Source organism: Scyliorhinus torazame, chromosome 3 (genome assembly GCF_047496885.1).
Source record: "Scyliorhinus torazame isolate Kashiwa2021f chromosome 3, sScyTor2.1, whole genome shotgun sequence".
In the NCBI taxonomy this organism is placed as follows: Eukaryota; Metazoa; Chordata; class Chondrichthyes; order Carcharhiniformes; family Scyliorhinidae; genus Scyliorhinus; species Scyliorhinus torazame.
This window is the reverse complement of record NC_092709.1, coordinates 266,123,831-266,139,794: the sequence shown is the minus strand read 5'-3', so window position 1 is coordinate 266,139,794 and position 15,964 is coordinate 266,123,831. Positions and strand designations below refer to the sequence as shown.

Here is a 15,964-nt window from a genome sequence, read left to right as displayed (position 1 = left end):
CCAATCCTCCAGACCTATTATTTTTCTTGGTCAATCTGTATGCTTCTTCCTTGGATCGGATACAATTTCTAATTTCCTTTGTAAGCCATGGATTGGCCCTCTTACCCCCTTTGCTTTTCTGCCAGACAGGAATGAACAGTTGCTGTAGTTCCCCCATGTGTTCCTTGAATGTTTGCCATTGTCTATCCACTGTCATCCCTTTAAGTAACTCTCCCCAATCTATCAAGGCCAACTGACACCTCATATCTTCAAAGTTCCCTTTATTAAGATTCAGCACCCTAGTCTCCGAATCAACTACTTCACTCTCCATCTTGATAAAAGATTCCATCATGTTATGGTCGCTCAACCACAAGCGGTCCCGTACAGCCAGATTGGCAATGATTCCCTTCTCATTACACAGTACCCAGTCTAAGATGGCCTGCGCTCTAGTTGGTTCCTCCACATATTGGTCAAGAAAACCATCCCGTAAACACTCCAGGAACACTCTACGGCATTGTGGCTAATTTGATTTGCCCAATCTATGTGAAGATTAAAATCACCCATGATCACCAATATTCCCTTATTACATGCATCTCTAATTTCGTGTTTAATGCCATTCCCAACCTCACCACTGCAGTTTGGGGGTCTATATATGACACCCACTAATGTTTTTTTGCCCCATGGTATTTCTCAACTCTACCCATACAGATGCCACATTGTCAGAGCTAATATCCTTTCCAACTACTGTTAATTTCCTCTTTAACCAGCAGTGCCATGCCACCACCTTTTCTTTTATGCCTGTCCTTCCTAAATACTGAAAACCCTGGGACATTCAGTTCCCATCCCTGTTCACCCTGCAGCCATGTACGATGCTGCGTAAAAAACTTGCCTCGTACATCTACTCTAAACCTTGCCCCTCTCACCTTAAACCTATGCCCCCTAGTAATTGACCCCTCTACCCCAGGGAAAAGCCTCTGACTATCCACTCTGTCTATGCCCCTCATAATTTTGTAGACCTCTATCAGGTCGCCCCTCAACCTCCTTCGTTCCAGTGAGAACAAACCGAGTTTATTCAACCGCTCCTCATAGCTAATGCCCTCCATACCAGGCAACATTCTGGTAAATCTCTTCTGCACCCTCTCTAAAACCTCCACATCCTTCTGGTAGTGTGGCAACCAGAATTGAACACTATACTCCAAGTGTGGCCTAACTAAGGTTCTATACAGCTGCAACATGACTTGCCAATTCTTATACTCAACGCCCCGGCCAATGAAGGCAAGCATGCCGTATGCCTTCTTGACTACCTTCTCCACCTGTGTTGCCCCTTTCAGTGACCTGTGGACCTGTACTCCTAGATCTCTTTGACTTTCAATACTCTGGAGGGTTCTACCATTCACTGTATATTCCCTACCTGCATTCGACCTTCCAAAATGCATTACCTCACATTTGTCCGGATTAAACTCCATCTGCCATCTCTCCGCCCAAGTCTCCAAACAATCTAAATCCTGCTGTATCCTCTGACAGTCCTCATCGCTATCCGCAATTCCACCAACCTTTGTGTCGTCTGCAAATTTACTAATCAGACCAGTTACATTTTCCTCCAAATCATTTATATATACTACAAACAGCAAAGGTCCCAGCACTAATCCCTGTGGAACACCACTGGTCACAGCCCTCCAATTAGAAAAGCATCCTTCCATTGCTACTCTCTGCCTTCTATGGCCTAGCCAGTTCTGTATCCACCTTGTCAGCTCACCCCTGATCCCGTGTGACTTCACCTTTTGTACTAATCTACCATGAGGGACCTTGTCAAAGGCCTTACTGAAGTCCATATAGACAACATCCACTGCCCTACCTGCATCAATCATCTTAGTGACCTCCTCGAAAAACTCTATCAAGTTAGTGAGACACGACCTCCCCTTCACAAAACCATGCTGCCTCTCACTAATACGTCCATTTGCTTCCAAATGGGTGTAGATCCTGTCTCGAAGAATTCTCTCCAGTAATTTCCCTACCACTGAAGTAAGGCTCACCGGCCTGTAGTTCCCGGGATTATCCTTGCTACCCTTCTTAAACAGAGGAACAACATTGGCTATTCTCCAGTCCTCCGGGACATCCCCTGAAGACAGTGAGGATCCAAAGATTTCTGTCAAGGCCTCAGCAATTTCCTCTCCAGCCTCCTTCAGTATTCTGGGGTAGATCCCATCAGGCCCTGGGGACTTATCTACCATAATATTTTTTAAGCCACCCAACATCTCGTCTTTTTGGATCTCAGTGTGACCCAGGCTATCTACACACCCTTCTCCAGACTCAACATCTACCAATTTCTTCTCTTTGGTGAATACTGATGCAAAGTATTCATTTAGTACTTCACCCATTTCCTCTGGCTCCACACATAGATTCCCTTGCCTATCCTTCAGTGGGCCAACCCTTTCCCTGGCTACCCTCTTGCTTTTTATGTACGTGTAAAAAGCCTTGGGATTTTCCTGTAACGGGAGACACTTCCTGCACACGTGAGTAGGTTCTTTGCCGGGGTAGAGGATAGGTGCAGGGGGGGTTGTCCATGAATCACATCCACATGTTCTGGGCGTGTCCAAGATTGAGGGGGTTCTGGCAGGGATTCTCGGACATGATATCCGAGGTGCTGGGTGTGGAGGTGGTCCTGAGTCCGGAGGTAGCAATGTTTGTGGTGTCGGATGACCCGTGGGCTCGGGGTGAGAGAGGTTCTGGAGTCACATGTAGGTCAGACCAGGTGAGGATGGCAGATTTCCTTCCCGAAAGGACATTCGTGAAACAGATGGGTATTTACGACCATCTACAATGGTTTCATGGTCATCATTAGACTTTTAATTGCAGATTTTTATTGAATTCAAATGTTGTCACTTGCCGTGATGGGATTCGCACCCAGGTCCCCAGAGCTTTACCCTGTCTCTGGATTATTAGCCCAGTGACAATACCACTACACCACTGACTCCCTGGTATTTTCCAGTTTTTGTTCAGGATTCTACTTGCTCCTTCCTTGAGTCTAAATTTGCATGGTGGATTGCCCATTGGAGTTGGATTGTATAGCACTCTGCAATTTTTTGTTCTAAAAACTGAATGAAACATATCTGTGCAGTACCTTGTTGTGTTCGTTTAATTTTCTGATTTGGGGGCATAGTATATTTTACATGGTTGGTCAGTGCAAAGTTTTACTTGATGCAAAGCCACAGAATATATACATTATTTAAGTGCTCCCTTTCTAACAGTGCTGTTGGTGTGTCTGCAATGGCCCACAGCAGTGGCTCACAATTGATGATGCCCATGAAAGAATAAATAAATCAATATGAAATTCTGGAGGGTATCGGTGTTATTATTCTCTTCATCTATAGAATCACTGCTGATATGTTGATGATTGTTTTTATAATGCTTTCCCATTCAAACCCAGTGAATATTCTCAGAACAAAAAATAGCATTTGAAAATTTTTCTCCCATTTTGACACACTTAACCAATCCCAGCATATCTTCTTTATTGAATTCAAATGTTGTCACTTGCCGTGATGGGATTCGCACCCAGGTCCCCAGAGCTTTACCCTGTCTCTGGATTATTAGCCCAGTGACAATACCACTACACCACTGACTCCCTGGTATTTTCCAGTTTTTGTTCAGGATTCTACTTGCTCCTTCCTTGAGTCTAAATTTGCACGGTGGATTGCCCTTTTTCTTCAATAGCATTCCATCCTTCACATGTCATCCCTATCCCATTCTTTCCATCTTATGTCCTTACTTGGTCTGGCCTGGCCTATGTGTTGTGACTCCAGACCCACAGCAATGTGGTTGACTCTTTGTGGCCCAGCAAGCCACTGTTGTATCAAGCCGCTACAAAGTCTACAAAAGAATGAAACCAGACAGATCAACTTAGGCACTGGAAACTACAATAGCAAACCTAGTCCTGTCAACTTTGCAAAGTCCTCTGTATGATCATCTGGGGGCTTGTGCCAAAATTGGGAGACCTGTCCCACAGACCAGTCAGTAGCCTAGCATTGTCATACTCACAGAATCATACCTTGTAGATAACGCTCCAGACAAACCACCACCATCTCTGGATATGTCTAGTCCTCCTGTTAGGACAAACCCACAAGAGGTGGCAGCATAGTCACATACAATCAGGAGGGAGTTCCCTCCTGTACATTCTCAACATAACTCGACCCCATGAGGTCTCATGGCATCAGGTCAAATATGGGCAGGACAAGAAAGAAATCCTGCTGATTACCACTTACCATCCTCTCAGCTGATGAATGTGTCTTCCTCCATGTTGAACACCACTTGGAAGAAACACTGAGGGTGGCAAAGGCACAGAATCAACTCTAGGTGGGAAATTTCAAAGTCTTATCGCCAAAAGTGGTTCTGTAGCACCACTACCAACTGAGGTGACCAGTCCTAAAGGACATAGCTGCTAGACTAGGTCTGTGGCAGAGACCAAAAAGAGGGGGTAATCTACTTAACCCTATCCTCAATTTAACTGTCGCAGATGCATCTGTCCATGACAGTATTGGTAGGAGTGACCCCTGCACAATCCTTGTGGAGGTGAAGTCCTGTCTTCGTATTGCGCATACCTTCCATCATGTGTGGAATTAACACCGTGCTAAATGGGATAGATTTCAATCAGATCTAGGAACTCCAACAAGACGTCCATAAGGGCATCAGCTGCATGGGAACATCTATCTGCAATTTCCCCTCCAAGAAGCACCATTCTCACTTTTTTGCCGATTCTTCACTGTTTTTGCTCTACACTGCAAACACTGCCACGAATGGCCAGCAGCAGCACTTGCTAAGGCTATTTCGGCAGCACTTTCCAAACCCTTGGAAGAATATTGGCTGCAAACACATTGAGCAGTGGACTACTTGGTCAAGTGCAAATGGCCATGGGCTACTTCTCCCCTGGCACTGGCACTGTTGTGGAAGATGCAGAGATCCTAGTGTGGATCCAGAAGAATATGTTCTTCACTGCCGATAGGAGGAGCATGTTCCAATGTTTTGGGTGGGGAAGAGAACAAAATCTCAGCCAAACTTCCAGCGAATGGGGAAAGAGCCCGTTCATTGATTCACCCAGCTAATATCTATGCAGATGGTCACAAAAGACCTTTGCACTACTTTACAATGGGACATGTAGTACTTAAATAGATAGCCATTTTTTGACTGCCTAATAACAAAATGACTCTATGTGGGACTACTTAAAACCAGGTGTAAATATACATCACCATTCCTTCGCTGTTGTGGAGTCAAAAACTTGGAATTTCCTTCCAAACAAAACTTTGTAGCCCATCTGTTGTAGGTACAACGGTTCAAGAAAGCGGCTTGCCACCACCACCATAGGGACAATTTGAGATGTGCACCAAATGCTGGCCTTGACCGCATTCACATCCCAAGAACAAATCTTTTTAAAGTGTGCCACGTGTTTCAGCCCTCCGTGCACTCCCATGTTCTTCTATGTGCGCCAGTCAATGGCCACTGATAGAAACTTCTCTGAAACTGACCATTCCAAACAGTTCTGACAGAGAGAAACTTGCGTATTATCATAGATACTTTGGATGAATTTTGTCTCTTGCTGAAATGTGTCTGAAAATGAACATATTTGAGAACCACCTCACCACTCCTAGCATAGCTATTCTCAAACATATGGGGCGGGATTCTCCACTCCCACGCTGAAGTGGCCGCGCCGTCGTGAACGCCGCCGAGGTTCACGACGGCGCGGAACGGCCCCGGTCCTGACCGATTCAGGCCCTGACAATGGGCCAGGATTGGGGCCGCGTCATCTACACGCGCCAGGCCTTGTCGCCCACGTAAAAGCGGCGGCGCATAGATGACGCGGCCAGCGCCGCATAACGGGCGTCATCCGCGCATGCGTGGTTGCCGTCCTCTCTAAGTCCGCCCCGCAAGAAGATGGGGGACGGATCTTGCGGGGCCGCGGAAGGAAGGAGGTCCTCCTTCAGAGAGGACGGCCCGACGATCGGTGGGCACCGATCGTGGGCCACCCTACATTCCAGGTGAAGCCCGGTGCAGGATCCCCCCCTCGCCCCCCCACAGGCCGCCCCCCCCCCCCCAGCGTTCACACACTGCCCACGACTGCAATGACCAGGTGTGGACGGCGCCGGGGGGAACCCGCCGTTTTGGCCTGGCCGCTCGGCCCATCCGGACCTCAGAATAGCGGGGGTGCCGGAGAATCGCCATTTTGGGTGTCTCTGGTGATTCTCTGGCCTGTGGCCTGCGAAACTCGACCGGGCCGTTCCCGCCGCTTGGGAGAATCGCGGGAGGGCGTCGGACCGGCGTCCCCGGAACTTTTGGCGGCCCAGGCGATTCTCCCAACCGGCGTGGGAGTGGAGAATCACGCCCCCGATGTAGCATTTTAATTGACTTTGTTTGAAGATAATCTCAATAAGATGAAAGTATTCCATAACTTTTGTATGTTTTTTGTAGGATGACTAAAGAGCAAGATTTTTGTTTTCTTCAGGCGCTATGAAGAGGACATCTACTGGAGGAGAATGGAAGAGGAACACCATTACTGGGATGACCGGCGCAGAATGGCTGATGGATATCCACCAGGTTTACTTGGTGTTCGACCAGGAATGATGCAACCCCAGGGGCCACTGGTATGTTGGTTTTCACAAAGATTAGGCTCATTTGATAAATAAGTTTAGATTTTTTTAAAATACATTTGAGGACTGAAATGAGTTGGAATTCACGGAATTGGAAAAACAGATTTTGTAATCTGTGCATCATCTGGGACTGGTTATCCAAATTGAAATATACCCTTCCTGCCTTTGCATGCTAGTTTTGAACTTCCACCTGTACTTGTCTACTGAGCTGGTGGAAGATCAATTAGTTTTGCATCAGGGCTTATTACTTCTGCAATTATTAAATAAATTGAAGTTTGCAGCAATTGTTTTTTGGTAAAGGTAGATTGTGGTTTAGGTACTCGGAGAATATAAATGTTAAAGTATGCTTTTGATTGCTAGCTGATCAGATCTGGCTGTTGTAGTAGAATACAGTGTATGTAACTGCAGCAAACAAAATGCATTATTTTGACACCTATCTTTTGACTTCTGCTCAGCCTCCCAGACGTCCAGACTCATCAGATGATCGCTACGTTATGACCAAGCATGCTGCAATCTATCCAACCGAGGAGGAGCTGCAGGCCGTCCAGAAGATAGTATCGCATACTGAACGCGCTCTTAAACTTGTGTCCGACTGCATCACGGAACAAGATAAACCAAAGAATAAAGAAGATGAGAAGAAAGATGCAATTAAAGATAGGTATGGCACTTTATAGTTCACTTCTGATATCTGCAAATCTCTTTGGACACTGAGAATTTTGGTACTCATGTTAAATTGTCATGATATTAGCAAACCTTATATCTAGTAGCCATTAGTGTAGATGTGATATTTTTCAATAATAAAATGATGTACACAGAAAGTTCCTCCGGCGATGTGTGGAGGAGCTCAAGAAGGAGGTGCTGGCGCCGATGTTGCTGGCGATTGAGGGATTGAAGGAGACGCAAAAGACTCAGGCGATGGAGCTCCGTGGAGTGAAGGCAAAGGCTGCCGAGAACGAAGACGAGATACAGGGCTTGGTGGTGAAGACCGAGACGCACGGGGCACTACAGAAGAGGTGCACAGAAAGGCTGGAAGCCCTGGAAAATAGCTCGAGGAGGAAGAATTTAAGGATTTTGGGTCTTCCCGAAGGGGCAGAGGGAGCGGATGTTGGGGCGTATGTGAGTACGATGCTCCATACTTTAATGGGAGCTGAGGCCCCGACGGGCCCCTGGAAGTGGAGGGAGCATACCGGGTCCTCGTGAGAAGACCAAAGGCAGGGGAAATACCGCGAGCAATAGTGGTGAAATTCCACTGCTACAAGGACAGGGAGATGGTCCTGAGATGGGCTAAGAAGACACGGAGTAGCAGATGGGAGAACGCGGTGATCCGCGTGTACCAAGATTGGAGTGCGGAGGTGGCGAGAAGGAGGGCAAGTTTCAATCGGGCCAAGGCGGTGCTCCACAGGAAGAAAGTGAAATTTGGAATGTTGCAGCCGGCGAGACTGTGGGTTACACACCAGGGCAAACACCACTACTTTGAGACGGCAGAGGAGGCGTGGACATTTATTCAAGAAGAGAAGTTGGACTAGATTTGAGGAATGGATGTTTGGAAAGAAGTAGCGAGGTGGTGGCAAGGAATTGTAAAGGGAGGAGAGGGGGAGGGCTTGTCTGTAAAAATGTTAGACGGGAGAATCCCCCCCCCCCCCCCCCCAAAAGGGGGACACACACGAAGGAATGTGGGCGCCGGTGGGGAAGGGGACAGCTGCGCCATTAGGGGCGGGGCCGAGAGGCTTTGTTCCCGCGCTATGGAAACTGTGGCAGGAAAAGTGGGTGCAGGAAGGAAGGGGACCTCACGCAGGGAGGCCAAGGGTAAACGGGGGAAGCCGAGGTCAGCCAGAGTTTGCTGCTGACTCCCGGAAGCAATATGGGGGGAGCAATCAAGCTAGAAGGGATTCTAGCGGCGGGGGGGGGGGGGGGGATTAACTGGGTTGCTGCTGCTGAGGGGAAGGGGGAGCTGATGCGGGGGGGGGGGGCGCCGTCTGGGGGACAAACGGGAGCGTGGGACCCGGGTGAGGAGCTAGTTTAAAAAAGGGGATGGCTAGTCGACGATGGGGGGGGGGGGTAAAGAGCCCCCCAAACCCGGTTGATCACGTGGAACGTGAGAGGGTTGAATGGGCCGATTAAGAGGGCAAGGGTATTTGCGCACCTAAAGAGACTGAAGGCGGATGTGGTTATGCTTCAGGAGACGCACCTGAAATTGGCGGATCAGGTCAGATTAAGGAAAGGATGGGTGGGACAGGTATTCCACTCAGGCTTAGATGCGAAAAATAGGGGGGTGGCAATACTGGTGGGAAACGGGTATCATTTGAGGCTAAGACCATAGTGGTGGACAGTGGGGGCAGGTACGTGATGGTGAATGGCAGATTGCAAGGTGAGGCGGTGGTGCTGGTGAACGTATATGCCCCGAACTGGGATGACTCGGGTTTTATGAAGCGTATGTTGGGGCGCATCCCGGACCTAGAGATGGGAAATTTGGTAGGGGGGGGGGGGGACTTCAACACGGTGCTGGACCGGTCCAGATCTATGACTGGGAGGAGGCCGGCAGCGGCCAAGGTGCTTAAGGGGTTTATGGAGCAGATGGGAGGAGTAGATCCCTGGAGATTTGCTAGACCGAGGAGTAAAGAGTTTTCCTTCTTCTCCCACGTCCATAAAGTGTACTCCCGGATAGACTTTTTTGTCCTGGGAAGGGCGCTGATCCCGAAAGTGGCAGGAACGGAATATTCGGCTATAGCCGTTTCAGATCACGCCCCACATTGGGTAGATCTAGATCTAGGAGAGGAGAAGGAGCAGCGCCCACTTTGGAGATTAGACATGGGACTGTTGGCGGATGAGGGGGTTATGTGGAAGGGTGAGGGGATGTATTGGAAGATACCTAGAGATTAATGATGATGGAGAGGTCCAGGTGGGAGTAGTATGGGAGGCGCTGAAGGCGGTGGTTAGGGGGGAGCTGATTTCCATAAGGGCCCACAAGGGGAAACAAGAGGGTAAAGAAAGGGAGAGACTGATTGGGGAGATTCTGAGGGTGGATCGGCAATATGCGGAGGCCCCGGATGAAGGGCTATACAGGGAAAGACGGAGACTACACACGGACTTTGACCTGCTGACCACGGGTAAGGCGGAGACGCAGTGGAGGAAGGCACAGGGAATACAATACGAATATGGGGAAAAGGCGAGCCGACTGCTGGCCCAACAACTTAGGAAGAGGGGGGCGGCGAGAGAGATCGGAGGAGTCAGGGACGGGGAGGGAAGGATGGAACAGAGGGCGGAGAGGGTGAACGGGGTGTTTAAGTCATTTTATGAGAGGCTGTATAAGTCCCAACCCCCGGAGGGGAAAGAGGGAATGATACATTTCCTGGACCAGTTGGAGTTCCTGAGGGTTGTGGAGCAGGAGGTGACAGGACTGGGAGCGCAGATTGAGGTGGAGGAGGTGGTAAAAGGAATCGGGAACATGCAGGCAGGAAAGGCCCTGGGACCAGATGGGTTCCCGGTGAAATTTTACAGGAAATATGTGGACCTACTGGCCCCACTTCTGACGAGAATCTTCAATGAGGCTAAGGAAAGGGGGACACTAACCCCGACGATGTCGGAGGCGACGATATCGCTGATCCTGAAAAGAGACAAAGACCCGCTGCAGTGCGGGTCATACAGGCCCATCTCCCTCCTAAATGTAGATGCCAAGTTACTGGCCAAAGTGATGGCGACAAGGATAGAGGACTGTGTCCCAGGGGTGGTACATGGCAACCAGACAGGGTTTGTTAAAGGGAGGCAATTGAATGCCAGTATACAAAGGTTGCTGGGGGTGATGATGATGCCCCCACCGGAGGGGGAGGCGGAGATAGTGGTGGCGATGGATGCAGAGAAGGCATTCGATAGAGTGGAGTGGGATTACCTGTGGGAGGTACTGAAGAGATTTGGATTTGGAGAGGGGTTCATCAGATGGGCTCAGCTTCTGTACGGGGCCCCGGTGGCAAGCGTGGTTACAAACAGGCAACGATCCGACTATTTCCGATTACATAGGGGCACAAGACAGGGGTGCCCCCTGTCCCCGTTACTGTTCACGTTGGCAATTGAGCCATTGGCCTTAGCGCTGAGGGGCTCTAAGAAGTGGAGAGGGGTGCTTAGAGGAGGAGAGTAACATCGGGTGTCATTATATGCGGATGATTTGCTGCTATATGTGGCGGACCCAGTGGAGGGGATGCCCGAGATAATGCATACACTCTGAGTTTGGAGAGTTCTCGGGATACAAATTGAATATGGGAAAGAGTGAACTATTTGTGATGCACCCCAGGGAACAGGGCAGGGGAATAGACGATCTGCCGCTGAGGAGAGTAGCAAGGGACTTCCGATATCTAGGGATCCAGGTGGCCAGGAACTGGGGAACCTTACATAAACTTAACTTGAAGCGACTGGTAGAGCAGATGGAGGAGGACTTTAAGAGGTGGGACATGGTGCCCCTGTCATTGGCGGGTAGGGTGCAGGCGGTTAAAATGGTGGTCCTCCCGAGGTTTCTTTTCGTGTTTCAGTGCCTCCCAATACTGATTACAAAGGCCTTTTTCAAGAAGGTGGATAGGAGTATTATGAGCTTTGTGTGGGCTGGAAAGACCCCAAGGGTAAAGAGGGGGTTCCTGCAGCGCAGTAGGGATGGAGGGGGACTGGCACTGCCGAGTCTGAGTGATTACTATTGGGCCGCCAACGTGTCTATGTTATGTAAGTGGATGAGGGAAGAAGAAGGAGCGGCGTGGAAAAGGCTGGAGATGGCGTCCTGTAGGGGAACTAGTTTAAAAGCACTGGCGACGGCGCCGTTAACGTTCTCCCCGAAAAAATACACCACAAACCCAGTGGTGGTGGCGACTTTGAAGATTTGGTGGCAGTGGAGACGACATAGGGGAGTGACGGGTGCCTCGGTATGGTCCCCGATAAGGAACAATCACAGGTTCGTCCCGGGAAGGATAGATGGGGGATTTCAATCTTGGCAGCGAGCAGGAATTGTGAAGCTGAAGGACTTGTTCTTGGACGGGACGTTCGCGGGTCTGGGAGCACTGGTAGGAAAATACGAGTTGCCACCTGGGAATGCATTCCGATATATGCAAGTGAGGGTATTTGTGAGGCAACAGGTGAGGGAATTTCCGCAGCTCCCGGCGCAAGAGATCCAGGACAGAGTGATCTCGGGGGCATGGGTTGGTGATGGTAAAGTGTCTGATATATACAGGGAAATGAGAGACGAGGGGGAGACGATGGTAGAGGAGCTGAAAGGTAAATGGGAGGAGGAGCTGGGGGAAGAGATTGAGGAGTGGCTGTGGGCAGATGCCCTAAGTAGGGTAAATTCCTCGTCCTCGTGTGCCAGGCTCAGCCTGATCCAATTCAAGATTCTACACAGGGCGCATATGACGGGAGCAAGGCTGTGTAGATTTTTTGGAGTGGGGGATAGGTGCGCGGGAAGCCCGGCGAACCACACCCACATGTTCTGGTCATGTCCGGTATTGCATGGGTTCTGGGTGGGTGTGGCAAGAGTGATTTCAAAGGTGGTGGGGGTCCAGGTCGAACCAAGCTGGGGGTTGGCTATATTTGGGGTTGCAGAAGAGCCGGGAGTGCAGGAGGCGAGAGAGGCCGATGTTTTGGCCTTTGCGTCCCTAGTAGCCCGGCAAAGGATTCTACTTATGTGGAAAGAAGCTAAACCCCCGGGCGTGGAGGCCTGGATAAACGACATGGCAGGGTTTATAAAATTGGAGCGAATAAAGAACGCTCTAAGAGGTTCGGCTCGGGTTCACCAGGCGGTGGCAACCGTTCCTTGACTATCTAGCAAAGCGATAAGGGAAAACAGGAAAGACAGCAGCAGCAACCCAGAGGGGGGGAGGGGGTGGAGGGGAGGGTGCATTCGGGTTTTGGGGGTTTTTTGTTTTGTTACATGCTAGTTGGTTATATTTATTTTTTCAGTGTTACTCTTTCTTTTTTTTTCCTTGTTTCTTTGTTTTCGGCACTTGCTGTTAGTTAATATATTATTTAAATAACGGTCAATGTACATTTTGTTACAAAGTTGTAAAAATGGAAAATTCTTTTTGAGCGAAAAACTTTCATAAAATATATATATATATTTTTTAAAATATATATATATATTGCTTGAAAAAAAGAAGCATTTGTTGAAGCTTTATAGAAAGATAAGTGTCAAAATAATGCACTTTCTTTGCTGCTGTTGCATACACTGTATTCTACTACAACAGCCAGATTTGATCACATCAGGATCACACATTAGGACAATCGTATGAATACCAATGTAATGGAAAACAAAAGTTATACTGTATGAATCCTGATTGGTTGATAGGTGGACTCTGGTAGAGGTGTTGGAGAATGCACCAGTTATAGAATTTACAGTGCAGAAGGAGGCCATTCGGCCCATTGGGTCTGCACCGGCCCAAGGAAAGAGCACCCTACTTAAACCCACGTCTCCACCCTATCCTCGTTACCCAGTAACCCTATCTAACCTTTCTGGACACCAAGGGTGATTTATCATGGCCAATCCACCTAACCTGCACATCTCTGGACTGTGGGAGGAAACTGAGCACCCGGAGGAAACCCACGCAGACACAGGGTGAACGTGCAGCCTCCACACCGACAGTGACCCATTCCAGGAATCGAACCTGCCAACCACTGAGCTACCATGCTGCCCTTGTTGACTAACAGTTAGTAACCAACAGTTAACTGCCAAGCATTGTTTAAAATTTAAACCAGTCAGTTTGATTTTAATTGTACTAGGCTTTGTCGAGGAATGATTCTGTTATTCTGTCTAGCTGAAACTGGTGCAATGTGTGTACATTTTCTTTCTGTCTGCAAAGAACAGGACCATCTGTATTAATGGTAGGAGCTTCCAATACATGCAAATGCTTCTCATTGTGGGTCCAACTGACTCTTAAATTTGCTGACAGCGTAATTCGTAGCACACTTGAGGATTATTTTGCAAATCTTGTCCAACGCAACATCACATCTAATGTTGGACACTATGTTTTGAGTTTTGCCAGAATGGGCTGGTTGGGTACAGTCTGTACCATGCCCGTTACAAACAGCAGAAAAGACATGCTGTTTGATACAATCCCCAGTCTTTGCGATGTCCGGCCTGCATGTTTAGCATTACGCCAGCATTGAAATTCATATACCACATTACTCATTTGCGTGATAGGCAAAACGTCATTTTGGCTTGATGGCAGCATCCTATGAATGGAAAATACCACTTTTGTTGCTACTGCATAGCAGCATGAAACTCCTGACTTCACCTGTTATTCAAATTTTGAGAAATCTTACCCTTCCAGGGTAAGAGTCCACATGCCAACCAATTAGCACTCTCTTCTCATACAGTAGATGTGTAGATGAGGCCAATGCATTTGACATGGTCCACTTGGATTTCAGCAAAGCTTTTGATAAGGTCCCATATAGGAAACTAATGGCGAAGGTAAGAGCCCATGGGATTCAAGGAAATTTGGCAAATTGGATCCAGAATTGGCTGAGTGGTGGAAAGCAGAGGGTGAGGGTCGAGGGCTGTTTTTCTAACTGGAAGCCTATGTCCAGTAGGGTGCCGCTAGGATCAGTGTTGGGGCCTTGCTGTTTGTGGGTTATATAAATGATTTAGGCTTGAATGTAGGAGGTTTGATCAATAAGTTTGCGAAAATTGATGGGGTGGTTAATAGTGAGGAGGGCTAACCTTCGATTACAGAGACTATAGATGGGCTGATCAGTGTCAAATAAAAATAAATCGGGATAGGTTTGAGTTGATGCACTTGGGCAGGCCAAGCAAAGCAAGGGAATACATGATGAAAGACGGGACCCTGGGAATCACCAAGGATCAGAGGGACCTTGGTGTGCCTGTACATCGGCCCATTAAGGTAGCAGGACAAGTCGTAAAGTGGTTAAGAAGACATATGGTATACTTGCCTTTTTTAGATGAGGCACAGACTTTAAGAGCAGGGAGGTTACACTGGAACCGTATAAAACTTTGGTTAGACCACAACTGGAGTATTGTGCGCAGTTCAGGAATCCACATTATAGGAAGGATGTGATAGCACTAGAAAGGGTGTAGAAGAGATTTACCAGGAAGTTGCCTGGCCTGGAGGATTCTTAGTTATGGTGAGATTAGATAGACTGGGGTTGTTTTCCTTGGAGCAGAAGAGATTTGGCGGGGGGGGGGTGGGGGGGAAGACGACCATGTCATGATTGAGATGTATAAAATTATGAGACACATAGATAGGGTAGACAGGAAGAAACCTTTCCTTTGGAGGGATCAATGATCAGGGAGCATAGATTTAAGGAAAGGGGTACTGGGGGTTTAGAGGGGATGTGAGGTAAATCTTTTTCACCCAGAGGGTGGTGGAAATCTGGAACTCCTGAAAAGGTGGTGGAGACACAGACCCTCCATTACATTTAAGAAATGTTTAGCTGTGCACTTGCAATACCAAGGCACACACGGCAATTTTCCAATTGCTGGAAAATGGGATTAGAATAGTTATGTGAGTTGGTGGCGCAGTGGTTAGCGCTGCTGCCTCACAGTGCCGAGGATTTGGGTTTGATCCTGGCCCCGGATCACTGTCTGTGTGGAGTTTGCACATTCTCCCAGTGTCTTCGTGGGTCTCACCCTCCCTACCCAAAAAGATGTGCAGGGTAGGTGAAATTGGCCACGCTAAATTGCCTCTTAATTGAAAAAAATAGAATTGGGTACTGTAAATTTTTAAAAAAGAATTGTTATGTGCTTGCCTTTTTAAATGTTTTTATTGAAGTTTATATATTTTATACACTGGATGTTCAACAGGGGTATATGCGTTGATTACAATATACAAGTAATTTCTCTCTTTGTATCGATTCCTCCCCCCCCCCCCCCCCCCCCCCCCCCAAATGCCAGCCCTCGCTCTGTTGGACTGGTCCTGGAACAAGTTGGTGGATGGTCTCCATGATTTGTGGAATCCATCCTCTGACCCTCAGCAGATTTGATCTTCTCCAGGTAGAGAAATTCCGACAGGTCTGCCAGCCAGTCTGCAGCAATGGGCCGTGCTGCTGATCGCCGAGCAATATTCTCCAGCGGGCGATTAGGGAGCAAGGGCATCAGCCCTCTTCTCCATGAATAGTTCTGGCTGGTCCGTTACCCCGAACACTGTCACTCTTGGGCATGACTCCACCCTCACCCTCACTCCCACCACCTTGGACATTGCCTCGGAGGCTGTCCAAAACCCGACCAGTCTGGAGCATACCTCGAACATGTGGGCGTGCTTGGCCGGGCATCCTAGGCACCGTTCACAATTGTCCTCCACTTCTGGGAAGAACCTGCTCATTCGGGTGTGCTCTACGCACCATTTTCAGCTGCATGAGGCTTAGTC

The 15,964-nt window shown here is 48.5% G+C and overlaps 1 protein-coding gene across 3 annotated transcripts in view; it reads left to right on the top strand.

Moving 5' to 3' along the window:
- zfr (zinc finger RNA binding protein) overlaps positions 1 to 15,964 on the top strand; it is a 157,426-nt gene that overhangs the window by 103,892 nt on the left and 37,570 nt on the right. For all 3 annotated transcript variants that reach the window (XM_072497212.1, XM_072497211.1, XM_072497213.1), the window contains exons 13-14: positions 6,470 to 6,608; positions 7,070 to 7,272. In XM_072497212.1, the coding sequence (XP_072353313.1) occupies positions 6,470 to 6,608; positions 7,070 to 7,272 (342 nt within the window). The remainder of the gene's footprint in view (positions 1 to 6,469; positions 6,609 to 7,069; positions 7,273 to 15,964) is intronic.